Source organism: Callithrix jacchus, chromosome 10, assembly GCF_049354715.1.
Source record: "Callithrix jacchus isolate 240 chromosome 10, calJac240_pri, whole genome shotgun sequence".
Taxonomy (NCBI): Eukaryota; Metazoa; Chordata; class Mammalia; order Primates; family Cebidae; genus Callithrix; species Callithrix jacchus.
Window position 1 is genome coordinate 3,388,376 of NC_133511.1, and position 17,012 is coordinate 3,405,387.

A 17,012-nucleotide genomic window follows, 5' to 3' on the forward strand; every position below is an offset into this window, starting at 1 on the left:
CCACACTGTCCATTGATGCTGGTGGAGGTGAGAGAGTCGCTGGAACAGTTGATTCACTCTGCCAAGAACAAAGTCATGGCATAAGAAACAAATGATAGCTGTAAAGCAAGTGAATATGACCGTGTGAATGATGAAGAAAGCGCATCATAGTCACAAAGGTGAGGTCTAAAAGTCCAAGCAGAACTTGGGCATGAAGGATAGGAAATCAACGAGAAGCACGAAGCTTTCACAAAGCTGGCGAGACCTTCTTTGAAAGCCGCAGTGACCCAGTCAAAGAAGTTGCAGGCCTATCTAGCTGATTATTTGGAAAGCTGCTGTGTCCCGTAACTGTGCTGTTACATGTAACAGAAACATCCATAAAGAAGTATGCTGTTCTTCTGTATGGAATCAATTCGTTCAAAATCTTGGCAGGAGACCCATAAGCACCAAACTATTCAAATAATTCTCTCACTTTCCATTTCTCTTTCCTAGATTTGTTTTCCTAAGATTGTAAAACCAAGGCTCAGATCACTTAACAGCTTTTTCCTTTTCTCCCCCCCATTTTAAAATTTAACAGTTATTAAATCCACAGTTGCAGATTGAGATTATTTAAAGTCATCCTTAAACTGTTGTAAGTGCCTCTTCAGCTAAGTTAAAGCCTGGGTGATTTCTCTCAGTGTGGTGTGCTTGTCCACTTACATCAGTATTATCTGGGAGGTTAGTTTACAAGGTCACTTCCTAAGTTCTATCCCACCTGGAAGTGGAACTCTGGAATCTATATTTTTTACAGATGTTTGGGGTAATTCTTAGGCACTCTTAACTTTGAGAGTATGTGTACTTAGAAGAAACTGTAAAGAATTGCTAATTTTAGTATCCTAAATGTCATCAAATCTGAATTATCTGATTCTTCTCTAGAATCTGGCCCAAATAGAGTCATATTTCTCATTTGACTATAGATTCATAATTTTTAAAACTTAGTAGTGTACTCCTGGAACAAACTTTAGAAATAATCAATTCCAAACTGAGATACTGAGTTCCTAATGCTGTACACTTGTAAACAGTAAGCTCCTCAGTATAACCCAGGTTTCTTGAATTATTTCAGTTCTCCTCATTGTGAGACTATTTCCAGGAATTCGGTTCTTTGAAACTTTTTTTTTTCAACCTGGGCAACATAGCGAGACCACTTCTCTACAAAAATAAAAAAATTAGCTGTTTGTGGTGGCATATGCCTACAGTCTCAGATGCTTGGGAGGCTGAGGTGGGAGGATCACTTGAGCCTGTAGGTTGAGGCTGAGGTGATTCGTGATCATGCCACTGCATTTTTGTCTGGGCAACAGAGCAAGACCTTGTCAATAAATAAATAAGTACAATAAAACTTTTTTTCCCTCAGATGACTGTTTTGAACTTAGAACTTTCTGACATTTGGTAACTGCCAGTTTAGCGCTTCCATTTAAGACAGACAAATCTCCCCCAAAAGTGCTTTGGTGCAGACCCTTTTGACTTGTGTGCATCTTGCCAGTGCCCTCTGTGACTCAGAAGAATATTTTAAATGTCATTTGAATCAAGATTTGCATAAACATGAAATCTTTCCATAAAGATTTTAGATATAAGCAAATAAGACTGAGTCTCTGGGTTGACTTCCTTCTAGTCTTAGACCAGTGCAACTCTATTCACAGAAAAGATCTAATAGGATAGGCATTTCATGTTCTATAAATGGTGATAGTCATTTTTCCTCCGGTGAGAATAAGTTTTCCCATCTAACTCAGAATAAACGCATTTGTTACAGGCCGTGAGACCCTCCGTGCTGAGGCCTCTGCTCCCTCACGGTCTTTGTCCTCGGCTCTTCCTCTCGCTCACTTCGTGGCATCCTCACCGGCTACATTCCCTTTAGCTTCTGCCTTAGAGCCTTCGTACCTCTGTTCCTCTTGCTTGGAAAATTCATACCCTAGATATCTGAATGGCTTTTCAGTCTCTGAATGTTACCTTACCAAACAGACTTTTTTTTTTTTTGACACAAGTCTTACTCTTGTCCCTCAGACTGGAGTGCAATGGCATGATCTTGGCTCACTGCAGCCTCCGTCTCCTGGGTTCAGTGATTCTCCTGCCTCAGCCTCCCAAGTAGCTGGGATTACAGGTGCCCGCCACCACGCCTGGCTAAGTTTTTTCTATTTTTAGTAGAGACAGGGTTTCACCATGTTGACCAGGCTGGTCTCCAACTCCTGACCTCAGGTGATCCGCCCACCTCAGCTTTCCAAAGTGCTGGGATTGCAGGCATGAGCACCACGCCCAGCCCCTCCAAACAGGCTTTTTTTTTGAGGGTTTATATTATACAGCAACCTCTCCCAACACTTAGTTCAACTCATTCTCCTTAACCTGCATTTAAAAAATAAGACTTACTAGTACATTTATATATATATATTCTGATTTCAAATTTTTACTATCATCTCAAAATACAATTAATATCCAATATAGTTTATATTTATAATATATAATTAATATAACATATAAAAGAATATATGTTATATTAAAATGTAATTAAAAACATGAGGGTATAATGAAACCCATGAACCAATAACTTAACTCAAGAACTGAAATATTACCAGTAACATGCATCAACTCATGTGATTCTTTTCTATCCAGTCCCTCTCCCTTTCTGCTGAAGGACCCACTCTTCTGTTTTGTTTAAAACTTTTTGTGATTTTACATATTTTCTTTTTTTTTTTTTTTTTTTTTTTTTTTTTTTTTTTTTGAGACGGAGTTTCGCTCTTGTGACCCAGGCTGGAGTGCAATGGCGCGATCTCGGCTCACCGCAACCTCCGCCTCCTGGGTTCAGGCAATTCTCCTGCCTCAGCCTCCCGAGTAGCTGGGATTACAGGCACGCGCCACCATGCCCAGCTAATTTTTTGTATCTTTAGTAGAGACGGGGTCTCACCATGTTGACCAAGATGGTCTCGATCTCTTGACCTCATGATCCACCCGCCTCAGCCTCCCAAAGTGCTGGGATTACAGCATATTTTATTAATAGTTCTATTATGTGTATGCATTCTTTCAATCTCACACACATGCCGTTTGTGTCTAAAAGCATAGTATATGTTTTGCTTATTTGTGGAAGATTATAAAGCAGTATTGCAAAGGATGTTCTAGGACTTGCTGTTTTTCCCTCAGCTTTGACTGAGATTCATTATTGTGGTTGGTTTGGCTGTTGTTTCATTCTTTATCATGTAACTATGACACAATTTGTTTTTCCATTCTTCTACTGACGGACATTTGGGTTACTCCGGTTTTTATGGCTAGTGAAACAGTCTGCTAGGAACCTTCGTGGCTATGTCTCCCTAGTGCATAAGCTCGAGAATTTCTCTAGCGTATATGCTTAGGAATAGAATTGTATGTCAAATTGTTTTTAGTGGTTGTACTAATTCACTCTTGTGCCAACAGTATGTAATATATGCAGTGTTTTAATCCAACTAGTACTGGTATTTTGGGACGCCTTTATTGCTGCCAGTCTGGCAGGTTAAAATGGTACTTCATTGTGATCTTGATTCACATTTTATATAACTCTGGAGACAGTATGCATCTCTCCATATGTTCTTTAGCCACTCCTGCTTTTTCTGTTGGAAAAACAGCAATGAGGTTGATGTGGCTGAAGCACAGTGAGGGAGAAGGGGAGTGGTGGGAAATGAGGATGGGAGATAGCTGGGGTAGAGGTGGACTAGGTCATAAGCCTTGTGAGCCGTGAAAATAACTAAATTACTCTGGCAGAGTATGTTTTCTAGAGAATTGACTACTGGGGGTAAGACTTAAAGCAGAGAGACGTTAGAAAACAGTTGCAGCGAGCTAATGCTGTTGCTCACAGTGGTAGCAGGTTTAGGAGGCAATTGTTATTAATCTAATTTCTGATTAGCTTTAGGTCTCTAAAAGTTATATATGTTTTTGTATAAAAGCTACATATTTCTAAGTGCCAGCTACATATCCACTTATTTTCTCCTAACCATACATTGAAGTTCCAGAACTTTATTTCATAGTTTCAATAGCAATTTCATGGCAAAATTTTTAAAACCCTGTTATATTTTTTCTTAAAATGTAATGATGACTTTCTATTGCCATAAATTTGAAGATTAATTGCTAGTGTAATAATTTTAGCAACATTGCATCGAATGGCTTTTATGAGCCCAACAGCTGTGGTTACTCATATCCAGCAGCTGTGACTATCCTGAGTCAAGTCGTTTTTCATCAGTTATTAGAAAAGTCATAAGTTCCTGGTAAATTCATTTTTGAAATCAGAAAGCTTAAGTTCCCATTTTTTTTCTCAGACATGCTCTATTTTAGTATGTTAGCCCATGTTTCAGGAGGATATTTTTAGCTATGACTTATCCAATAGCACCATCAGCAAAAAGAGATAATGCACTGGTACTTTTATACACAGTGTAATAACTTCTGACTTCTAACTGTAGGCAAATCTGAATTGGAATACTTTTCATATTTTGGGTTCTGTGACCATTAGACAAAGGCAAGTCGACTGAAGGATATTAGTCTATTTCATTTTGTAATATATATAATGATTTTACATTTCTCCTTTTGAATTTTTATGTAGGAATAATATATTTACTGATACCATAGACTTGATTTTCAAACATCTATTAAGTTATCATTTAGTAAGACATAAAAGTGCCTCTTTGAAAATGCAGTTAGAGGGAAAGAATTATATACTTATCTTTCCTTTCTGAATTATATTTCATGATAATCAAAAGTTGGTAAAACGTCTTTTTTGAATAATTCTAGATAATAAATATGGCAGGAATGATGGAATTTGAAAAATCATTATTTCACAAACTCTAATAAAATAATTGGTTCAGACGGTTGTTTTCAGGGGTTGGATCCATTAGATGGAAAATTGATGGGGGTGTTTAGAAGAGAAGAGTAAGCTGTCATCACCTATACTCTCCCATCAATCTCTGCATCACAAGCAGGAGGCACTCAGACACTCTGTGCCTCCTAATGTGAGGAAATATGAAGTACACTTTCCAAAAGTATTCTTTCAAAAAGAGTAAGCCTGAATCTGATCAAGTTCTAATTTAATTAATCTAGAACTAATTTACCATTTACCAGAAACATAGGGGTAAAAGAACAAGTTAAATGACACCACTGGAACCAGAATGTGGGACAGTTTGCAAGTTGAGGAACTCAGTTTAATCAGTAGGTTAATGGTGAAAGAGTCAAGTGAGGAGGACTGCTCTATATTAATGAGACTTAAAATACATAGTAAATCTGTGAATCCTGATTTAAATAACCCAATTAAAACAAATTTTGGGACTGTCAGAGAACTTTAAATATGGGCTAGGTATTATATGATGCCAATTAATTTTTGTTTCTTGGGAGAAGTATGGCATTATAATAGTTATATCAATTTTTTTTCTTTAGAGATGCATTCTGAGTATGTAGGAGTTAACACCTGCTCTGGGATTTGTTTTAAAACACTTAAGGAATAATAACAAAAGGGGAGATGAATGAAGCAAGTGCAGGAAAATGTTGACCGTTGTTGAATATACATGATGGGTATCTGAAAATGTTTGTAATAAAAATCAATTTTTGTGTTTCTTTGAAAATGTTCATAGCCAAATTAATATTTAAAAGTTTTTAAAATGTGATGGATATTTACATATATGTTCTTGACCTTGTCACCCACCTTTTTTTTTTTTTTTTTTTTTTTGAGACGGAGTTTCACTCTTGTTACCCAGGCTGGAGTACAATGGCACGATCTTGGCTCACCGCAACCTCCGCCCCCTGGGTTCAGGCAATTCTCCTCCTCAGCCTCCTGAGTAGCTGGGATTACAGGCACACGCCACCGTGCCCAGCTAATTTTTTGTAGTTTTTAGTAGAGACGGGGTTTCACTATGTTGACCAGGATGGTCTCGATCTGCCGACCTCGTGATCCACCCGCCTCGGCCTCCCAAAGTGCTGGGACTACAGGCTTGAGCCACCACACCTGGCCGTCACCCACCTTTTTTAGTACTTTCTTTTGCACAGCTATTAGCATTTTTCTCCAAAAAAGTCTTGGGTGGGAGGCAGCATCCCATATTACTGCAGTGTTGAAAATGGCAAACACTTTTCAAGTCCCCCTCACAGTTAGAGAATAGTCATGCCAGGCACCAATCCCAGCTTCTGAATAGGGAAGTAGTGAATCGAAAAGGCAGTTCCTTTGCTCTCTTGGAAGGCAGTGGCACACCAACCTACACTGAGAAAAAAAGAAGTCAGTGATTGCCTAGAGACGGGGGAGGAAAGATAAGAGGAGGGAGGAATGGCCATACCAGGAGGTAATTTTCAAGGCGATGAAAATGTGTATTGTTTAATACTGATTAGCAAGTTCTAATTCCTGGAAACATCCGGAGCTGAAGGCCATGGTGATAGAAAAGCCAAAGCTTCTGTGTTCAGTGGCACTGCCAGGTTTTCCTTCCCTTTTTGCACCAAAATGATGTGTTTAACTGGCCCTAGCCCAATTTGTAACTTTTCTGAGAAGTCCGTAAACTCCCTACAATTGTTTTAGTAATTATCTGTTTTTACTTTTTATAGCTTTATTGAGGTTAATTAGCATTCAGTAAACAGCACATCTTTACGGTGTATATTTTGGTAATTTTTGACATATGTGTGTACTTTCGAGGCTGTCATCACATCAAGATGGTGAACATTCCCACTGCCCCCGGAAGTTTGCTCTTAGCACTCCCTCCTGTTTCTTCTCCCCTGTTCCCAAGTAACCTCGGATATTTTTTTTATCAGAATAGGTTAGTTTACATTGTCTAGAGTGTTATATAAAAGAATAATACTGTTAAGTGTACCCTTTTCTTTACAGCTTCCTACTTATTTACATTATGTGTATTAGGAGCTGTTCCTTTTTATTGCTAAATATAGTATTCCATTGTATGAATATACCACTATTTGCTTATTCATTCAGTTACTGATGACATTAGTTTTTTCCATTTTTGGGGGGGGCTCTGATATGGTTTGGCTGTGTCCTCAGCCAAATCTCATCTTGTAGTTCCCATAATCCCCATGTATCAAGAGAGGGACCGAGTGGGAGCTGCCTAGATTATGGGAGGTGGTTTCCCCCATGCTGTTCTCATGATAGTGAGTGAGTTCTCATGTCTGATGGTTTCATGATGGACTTTCCCCCACATCAGTCTGCACTTGCCTCTCCTGTTCCATATGAAGGACATGTTTGCTTCCCCTTCCCCATGATTGTAAGTTTCCTGAGGCTTCCTCAGTCATGCAGAACTGTGTGTGAGTCAATTAAATCTCTTTCCTTTGTATATTACCTGGTCTCCGGTATTTCTTCACAGCAGTGTGAGAATGAACCAATACAGGCTCCTAAATTAAGCTGCGATGAACATTTAAACATTGATTTTATATCTTGATATGCACATATATTTTTATTTCCCTTGACTAAATGCCTAGTAGTGGAATGACTGGATTACATGACAGGCATATGTTTAATCTTTTAAGTAAGTGCCAAACTGTTTTCAACTGTGGTATATAATAGGTATTATTTTAAAAAGAATAGAATAATGTATTAGGAGAGATGAGGTCTTATATGTGTTTGGTTGTGTATATACATGACGCAGTGCATTCATATATTCTGTGTATCTTATTTGTATTTTGATAAATAACAAAAGTAGACTTTTGCTCTCAGTAAGTAGGATTATTAAAGCCACTAATTATTCAGAGTGCAACAAAGTATCATCTGAAAGCAGATGTAGCATTTCACATAATTTAGTAATTAATACCAGGTCTTATTCAGTATTAATCAGTTATACATAAAATATTAATACATGTGATTTATAATGAAGGGCTCAGCCTAGTACTCCAAGTAATATATCTTAGTATTTGAAAACTGATATATTCACTAGTGTGACCATGAATTTATAATACATAGCCTTCTGTGACAGGTTCATTCTCAATTTGCCTATGTTAAAATTGCACTAACTAGCAGATCTTCTGAGATTTATTTCCAGGCTTTTAACGTCATATTACCTTGAAAAATGATGATGTGAGTTCTTAACATAATAGAGTGCCTGTACATTTCACTTTTGATCCTGAGCGAAATCTCATCTACAGATCACCAACATAAATTACAATTTGGTCTTATGCGTGACTGGTGTAAATATATGTTAGAGACATGAGAAATATAGAGAAAAGCTTTTCTGTCTCCCCCTTTATCCTACATATGTTAACATTAGAAAGATAAACCATTGCATATTCTCCTATCTCGTTTTAACATGTTAGTGTGTAGTTTTGGGGGTATGCATTTTGGTGTATGCAGGGAAATTTATATGGTTTGATACATCTGGATGTGTTTAGTAACACAGTTAAACATCCTCATTGTACCTGGCCAAGCATGCACAGGGAGCAGGAAGCTAGTAAGGGGTGATGAGAACGTTGCCTAAGTACATTTTTAAGGCCTGCAAATAATCATTACAATAGAATATTCGGGCTGAAGTTAAAAATATGATATTGTTTAATGAATTTCTATTCATTTCAAAAACAGAAAAATATATGTTGTGAATATAATATAAAAAGTGTCATAAATTATTTGTTTTCTGCAAATTATAATATCTGAGAAAACTGATTTAGTGTTTTTCCTTTATAATTCTTATACATTTAATTGTCTGTATTTGTCTTCTTGAAATAGGTAAGTCCTTATGTGCAGCATTGAATAAACGTAGTGATAGTTGGCTACGTTTAAATCCTTACCTTGCTATGCATTTAAAGGGAAGACTTTAACATTGTATTATATATTATGATATTTGCTTCATTTTATATATACCATATGTCAGGTTGTATTAGTTGGCTTGGCCTGCTGTAACAATACCACAAATAGGATGGCTTACACAACAGAAATTTATTTTCTCAGAGTTTTGGAGGCTAGAAGTCTGAAATCAGGATACAGCATACTCAATTTCTTGTGAGGCTGCTCTTCCAGGCTTGTAGACAGCTGCCTTCTTTCTGACTCCGCACATGTCCTGTCCTTTGTGTGTGCACAGAGAAGGAGTGAATTAGGTCTCTGGTGTCTCTTTTTACAGGGGCTCTAATCCTATCATATCAGGTCTGACTTCTATGACCTCATTTAAACTTAATTATCTCCTTAGAGGCCACTTCTTCAAACACAGCCATAATGGGAGTTAGGGCCTCAACAGATGGATTTTAGCGGGGGACGCAAACATTTAGTCCATACGTGAAAGAAGTTTTCTAATATTCTCAGTGCTTCTGTTGGTCTTCACTTTACTGCAAACTATCTCAAAGCTTAGTGACTTGAAGTAATGATGTTTTTTGCTTTTTTAATGATTCTGTGGGTTGGCTGCATTATTCCTTTTTAGTTTCACTTGAGCTTACATGTAAGATTGTCTTTGTTTGAAGAGTCGACTGGGCTGGAAGGTTCAAGCTGTTCTTACTCATGTTGTAGACAGTGCTGGCTATTAGCTAGGGTGACTTCATTCTTCATGTGGCTTTTTGTCTTCCAGATGCTAGCATGGTATATCAGAGTTCCAAGTCCAGAAATGAAACTTCCTGTCCTCTTGAAGTGTAGGGTTTATAAATTGCACATTGCTTTTGCCATATTCTGTTAGTCAAAGCGCGTCCAGCCTAGATTCAAGATGGTAGAAAAACAGGTATCTCTCGATAGGGGAGAAGAGCATTACATTGCAAAGAGTGCGCCTGCGGGAAGGTTACCATTCATCAAAGGCTGTTACTGTAACATCTTCCAAATCTTAAGTTTGCCTGGGGAAATCTGTCAAGAATATGTTGATGAATTTGATGTCCATATTTCCTGTAAAGATTCAGAAGATAATATATTTTTCTGCTTAATTTGTTTATATGATTAATTACAGCTTCTATGATTGAACCGTATGTTCAATGTCGTCTTGTATGTCTTTTAAAAAAACGTTGCTTGATGTTTACTTGAATTCGTGTTCAGAAGTAAGACTGGTCTTCGAGTTTGTATTTTTCTTTGGTACTTAATTTTTACTCGCCTTTATAACATTATTTGGAAAATGTTACTTCATTTTTCTAGTCTCTGAACAAGTAAATGCAAACATTATCTGTTTTAAAGAATGTTAATAGGACTTACATGTGAACTATTGGTGCTTGAGATTTACTCTGATATAGTATTTTTAGCTTCTAATTTAATTTTTTGACCAACTATAGCCTCACTTAGAAAAACACCACCATTCTTGAGACTGTTTTATTAATTTACATATTCCTAAGGATTTCTATATTAGTCAAATTTGCAACTTTTTATCGCATAAAGTTTCAAATAATCTCATGGTATCTTTAGCATTTTCTATATCTGTAATTTCATTTAAAATCAGAATTTTAAAATAAATTTTTGCCATTTTTAGTTATACCATTAACTAGCTATCTAACATTCAATCTGGTAAGAAATCTCTTAATTTTATTAGTCTTTTCAGTGATCCAAGTTTTGGATTTTTAAAAACCGATCTCATTTGTATCTGTTTTCTATTTAAATTTTGTTTGTTCTTATTGTTATATAATAACTTTCATCTACATCCTCAACTTGTAATTTATAAGTTTTACTCAATTTTTAGCATTGCTTCTTTTTAACACAAGATTTGCTGCTATAATCTTCCACTAAAATCTCATTAACTACCCATTCACTGTTCTATAAATTTTGATATGTGGGATTTTCATGAACACAGTATTCTGAAATTTTGTTAAAATTACTTACTTGACCTTGAGTTATTTAGAAATGTGTTTTCATATTTCCAAGTGTAGGGGCTTAATTTTGTGACATTTTACCAATTTCTAACTGTTGTTGTCAAATATGATCTCTGTGATATCAACTCTTAAATTTGCTAAGACTAGCTTTATGATCTAATATGTGTCTGATGTCTTAAATGTTCTCTGTGTGCTTGAAAGAATGTTCTCGCTTTTACACAGTTGGTGCAAATGTAAATTAGTTCAACCATTGTGGAAGACAGTGTGGCGATTCCTTAAGGATCTAGAACCAGAAATACCATTGGACCCAGCAATCCCATTACTGGGTATATACCTAAAGGATAATAAATTATTCTATTATAAAGGTACATGTATGCATGTATTTATTGTAGCACTATTCACAATAGCAAAGACATGGAATCAACCCAATGCCCTTCAACGATAGACTGGATAAAGAAAATGTAGTAAATATACACTATGGAATACTGTGCAGCCATAAAAAGAAATGAGATCATGTCCTTTGCAGGAACATGGATAAAACTGGAAGCCAACATCCTTAGCAAACTAACACAGGAAGAGAGAACCAAACACCATATGTTCTCACTCATAAGTGGGAGTTGAAAATGAGAATACATGCACACAGGGAGGGGAACAACATACACCAGGGCCTGTTGGGGCTGAGGGGAGGGAAAGCATCAGGATAAATAGCTAATGCATGCTGGGCTTACTACCTAGGTGATGGGTTGATAGGTGCAGCAAACCACTGTGGCACACATTTACCTGTGTAACAAACCTGCACGTTCTGCACATGCCTGACACTTGAATTTTTTTTTCAGAAAGAATGTTCTGCAGATATTGGTTATGGTAAATGTCCCTTAGGCCATGCTTGTTGTTTGTGTTCAAATTTTCTATGTGTGTTTTGTATGTGATCTACCAATTGCTGAGAAACCCATTAAGTGTCCTAGATAATGCTAGATTTCATTTCTCTGTATCTCCTGGTAACTTTATTATGTACAACATCTATACTTTTAAGTATTACATTGGTGCAAAAGTAATTACGGTTTTTGCCATTTTAGTGACAAAGTTTCTATCTATAAAATAGTACTTAGAATTATGTCAATGGATAGAATAGTGATTCTTTTTCTCCTGTAATATTTTTTCTTTAAATTTTTTAGAAATTTACTAAGAGTTATCTTTTTCATTTTACCTTTTAACTTTGAATGTTCTTATTTTTCACATACCCATTTTTAAATATATATACATATGTTTAACCATTAACATATTTTTCGCCATTGTTTTTAAGCAGTGTTTAAGCAGTTGTTTTAAAGTAATCAATTACTGTGATTATTGATTTATTTAGATTCATTAATACCATTTTTTTAAAATCTCCTCTTTGGCCTGCTTCTTTTTTTTTTTTTTTTTTTTTTTGGTGAGCAAGGGCCTTCTACTCTACCTGTGTGCGCATTCCTTTAGATTCATTTCCCCCTTTTTAAAAATATTGAGTTTTTTTTTCTGTTTTAGAAAATTTATTCTATACTTATTATTTCCCTTAGTGGTTATACTAAACTTTAATGTACCATCCTTCCATAAAATACAGTGATTTAGAATGCTTTAACTCTGGTCCCTTTACTCTATCCTAACTTAAATATGATGATTTTTCAGTGTTTTATTTCTGTTGTATACTGGGATGGTACTTCCATAGATTTATACACTTCTTAAACATTTTTCTTTGCTTACCATTCCTTTTGACTTATTAGACCTTCTTATATAATGATTTTCTTTTAGCTCATATCCATGCTTTAAATGCTGAAGCTCTTTATAATACACTCTGTTTTGTCTCAGAATACATTTTATTTTTTCTCAAAAAATAATTGTCCTAAATTTATAACAGTTGGAGGTTGACAGTCTTTTTGTCAACATGTTTTGTCTCCCGTTGCTGCCGTTGAGAAGTGTTTGTTTGCAATCGTCTGCTATGTCTAGCTTCTTGTAAGATTGTTTTCTCAGTGTCTGCAATTACGTTGCGCGGTCCCAGGTGATTTCGTTTATTCTTGATGGGATTATTTGATTTTTCTCAATATGAGGAGCATTGTCTTTAACCAGTTCTGGAAAATTCACAGAAAATTTCTTTTTAAAAATCGCCTCTGTCTTCTTTTATTAACTCGTTGTATAGTAATAACTGAGTAGGCATATATTAAGCCTTTCCATTTCTCCTCATTTAAAAAAATCTTACTTATTATTTTATATCTTTGTATTTTTTCCGTTGCGCCTTTAGTCTTTAATGTTTTCATTAATTATCTTGACAATTTTGTCATAAATTTTAAGTCATTTTGTTGATGAAGTTCTTGCTTATCCATAATGTTGAAATGTTCTTTGTCATAAAATTTTCTCCAAAAATCTAGTCTGCCATATTTCCTGTAAAAAAAAATAAAAATTTGTTAATTTATTTGACAATCTATTATGTCATGTATAAAATAGGAATGAGTGTTTATATTCCTTCTCGTTCAAAAATAGATTTCCTGGAAGTGGCTGACAAAAATATAAATAATCTACTAGGATAAAATCAGTAGTTGAGGAAATTAGTGTAAGAGAAAATTAGGATGGGAAAAGAAAATAAAACTAAGGAAGAAGTTTATGCCAAAGAAGTCAAAACCAACAAAAAGCCTGTACTTTCTATTTCTATAAAGGTGGTGTTGTTTAATCAAAAACTATTTGGAGTGCTTCATGATATCCAAAGGAAAATACATTTATGTATAAGATTTAGCATCTTAAAATAAAACATATCAGTTGCTCAGGAAAGGTATGACATTCCTGAAATGTCTCTGCTTGGTCTTTCAATTGAGAACAGGTGAGGTAGGAGTGGCAAAATCTTCTGTGGCTTTCCTACAATTTCTTCATTCAAAAATTTTGTTTTCTAAATAATATTTTTTGGAGAGGGGGTCTTGCTTTGTCATGCAGACTTGAGTACAGTGGCATGACGATAGCACACTGCAGCTTGGAATTCCTGGGCTCAAGCAGTCTTCCCAAATCAGCATCCTTAGTAGTTACAGGTGCACATCACCATACCTAGCTAATGTATTTTTTAAATTAAGAGAAGAGATCTCAATATATTGCCCTGTTTAGTCTCAAACTCCTGGTCTCCAGTGACCCCCCACCACCTCAGCCTCCTGAGTTGCTAGGATTGCAGGTGTGAACCCCGGTGTCTGGCTCTGGCTCTCTTACAATTTTTACAGATCTCCCAAAGCATGTCAGTAGCATAATTCATGCTGTTAAGTATGGGTAGAAAGTGGAAGAATTGATGTAAATATGTTGTTAATGAATGAAATTTTATCCCTTTTGATACCATTTTAAAGCAGCATTATGAAAAAATTATATTTAACTTGTTTAAAATATGAATAATAGACATTGTATTATCTATGCTTTATAAAGATAAATGTATATGTTAGATTTTGTAAAAACAACTGACAGTTCATTGATATAAGTTATAGCCCTGTCCTCATTAATAGAAATGGTTTTTTATGTTTGAAGTCCCTTTCTTTTTTTTTTTGAGACGGAGTTTCGCTCTTGTTACCCAGGCTGGAGTGCAATGGCGCGATCTCGGCTCACCGCAACCTCCACTTCCTGGGTTCAGGCAATTCTCCTACCTCAGCCTCCCGAGTAGCTGGGATTACAGGCACGTGCCACCATGCCCAGCTAATTTTTTGTATTTTTAGTAGAGACGGAGTTTCATCATTGAACTCCCTTTCTTACTACTGTCTGCTTTTTAAAAATTATAATATGATTGTATTATTTAAAAAGCAACTTTACGTGTAATTTTTTTAAGACAGGAAACATCTTTTTTGGTTGGTATACATTTTATTCTTAAAACAGGTTTTAACATCATGCATTAAAAAAATTGCTCTTTTTTTCGTAGACATTTCTTTGCATTCTTATTTGTTTTCTGTCATGTTTGACAAATTTAAAACACAAATAAGTGATAGCATATCTCTTACTAGAGTTAAAATAGCACTTCTTCTGACTACCAACTAGTTGTGTCTTGTAGTGTAGCAAAGCTGATAAATTAGGTGCTATTGTAGGGTTCAGCTAGAGCAAATGAAAATAATTTATCAGAAAAACAAAAAAAATCAAACACCGAATCACAATTTTTTAAGACTAGAGAATCAGTCAAAAGCTCTAGAAGTAACGAGTTTAACAGCATGTTTATTAATGTTTAACAGTTAAGTGGTACATTCATTCTGAAAGATTTTTGGGTCTTATTTTGTTCAAACTTTACTAATGTGAGAACCTAAGAAAATATGAAGTATAGCTCGGTATGTTACAAAAGGAAAAACAAATCACACTGCTCCCGATGTAAAAAGAGAATCAGTCAACATGGTGCATTTGCTGAAGATTGAAGTACTGGCTTAGGAAGACTGATCTGTTTTTCTGGGTTTATTTTGTTTATTTTAGACAAACAATGACATAGCACAATTTTAATAATTAGGTATAATATGAAAAATGGTATATATGTCACTGATTTTACATATAAAAACCTATGTCACAATATCTGTAATCTAATATTTAACAGTTGGTAATATTCTGATCATTCTTAGTAAATGATTAAGAGGGGTTCATTAACATTCTTAAAATGGGAGCGATTGAGTATTATTTTAGAAAAAAATGTGAGTGAATTGGTTTTGCTGAGAATGATGATAAATTGATGATAAGGGCATGGAAGTGAAAGTCCTAGGTAGGGAATATTTACCTTGCCTTGCTTTAATTAACTGACCCATGCTTTTTTCATTGGAACCTTGTATGTAGAGGAAACATTGAAATTACAACTTAAAGTTAATATAGAGTATGAAAACATTTATAAATTATGAATAATTTATCAACATGTAATTATCATTGTTTTACCATTTTATAGAGTTTATTATCCTATTTATTCTTTTCCAGTCATTTCATATTTTTAAGGAAACTGTCAGCATTCTGAAATTATAAAATTTAAATCTAAACAGTTCCAGATTTCAGAAATGAGCAAATAGAGACACCAAGAGGTTATTAATTGTGGGTAGCTAGAGTTTTCTGGGTGAAGAGGCAGCTTTATGCCGTGACTGGTGGCTCTGGCCTATAATCCCAGCATTTTGGGAGGCTGAAGTGGGAGGACCACTTGAGCCCAGGAATTCAAAACTAGCCTGGACAACAAACATACTGAGACATAGTGTCTACCAAAAATAAAATTAGCTGGGCATGGTGGCACACGCCTGTAATCCCAGCTAGTAGGGAGGCTGAGATGGAAGGACCACTTGAGCCCAGGAATTCAAAGTGGCCGTGAGCTATGATTGCACCATTGCACTCTGGCACGGATGACTGAGCGAGACCCTGTCTCAAAAAAATCCAAAAAACAACAAAACTGAAGCATCTTTCAACTACAAGCCGTTACAGTATATAATTTTTAAAATGGTTTTCCCGAACTGTAAGTTCTTTTGTTTTTTAAACTGCTTAAATAAAACAGTAAATTGAACAAAAATAGTAAGGTTAAAAACTGTTGACAACATTTTTGGTCTCTATTTTTATGAAACAAAATGTCTGTTTTTGTACCCGTGCTTTCTTCCTGTTTGAAGTTCTTTTTATTTGTTGATGCTTACTGTTTTCTTCATTCAGGTTATTTCACAGTTGAGGATTTTGGGCAGGTCGGTAACAGCTGGTTCCAAATTTGATAGAGAAATCTGGTCTAATGAGCTTTCTCCTGTCCTCAATCTCTGGAAGAAACTAAACCAGGTTAGTAGTGGAATATACTTTTGGTACTTTTTCTTTTTTCTCCCTGCCCTTTTTTCTAGCATCCTAACCTATGGGCTCCCCATTTCTGCCTGAGTCATACAAGTAATAATGCTGCACAGGTTTCTAAATGTGAAGTCACGGCCCGTGACCTCCTTTCTTCATACCAAACCCGTCGGAGTTGGCATTCTTTACTCTTATCTTTGTATCAGTAATCAAATTCACACGATCTCAGCTCTCCCCTTTAGCACTTCATTTCTTGTGTCAGTATTTGATAATTTTCTCCTGCTCAGGACTATGCTTCTTGTAACAGTTTCTGAGCCCAGTTTCCAACTTCATTTAAACGACGTTGGCAGTTTTGAATTTTCTAACGATTTTCCTAATTTCATGCAATTCTTAAAATGTATATACATATGCAACCACATACATATGCATATGTATATATTATTATGTAACATATGTTTATCCTGAGAATTATGTATGATTGTTTTCAGCTTTAGTGAATAATATGGAAATGGAATGATTTGCATAATTGACTAAGTTTACGTCTTATTAAA

General features: G+C 35.6%; 1 protein-coding gene across 8 annotated transcripts in view; it reads left to right on the plus strand.

Annotated features, from left to right (window-relative positions):
- Positions 1–17,012, plus strand: part of DYNC2H1 (dynein cytoplasmic 2 heavy chain 1) — a 375,588-nt gene that overhangs the window by 241,800 nt on the left and 116,776 nt on the right. For 7 of the 8 annotated variants that reach the window (XM_078339343.1, XM_035263991.3, XM_078339345.1 and 4 more), the window contains one exon: positions 16,342–16,458. The exons of the other annotated variant lie outside the window; for it this stretch is intronic. In XM_078339343.1, the coding sequence (XP_078195469.1) occupies positions 16,342–16,458 (117 nt within the window). The remainder of the gene's footprint in view (positions 1–16,341; positions 16,459–17,012) is intronic. 8 annotated transcript variants of the gene reach the window in all.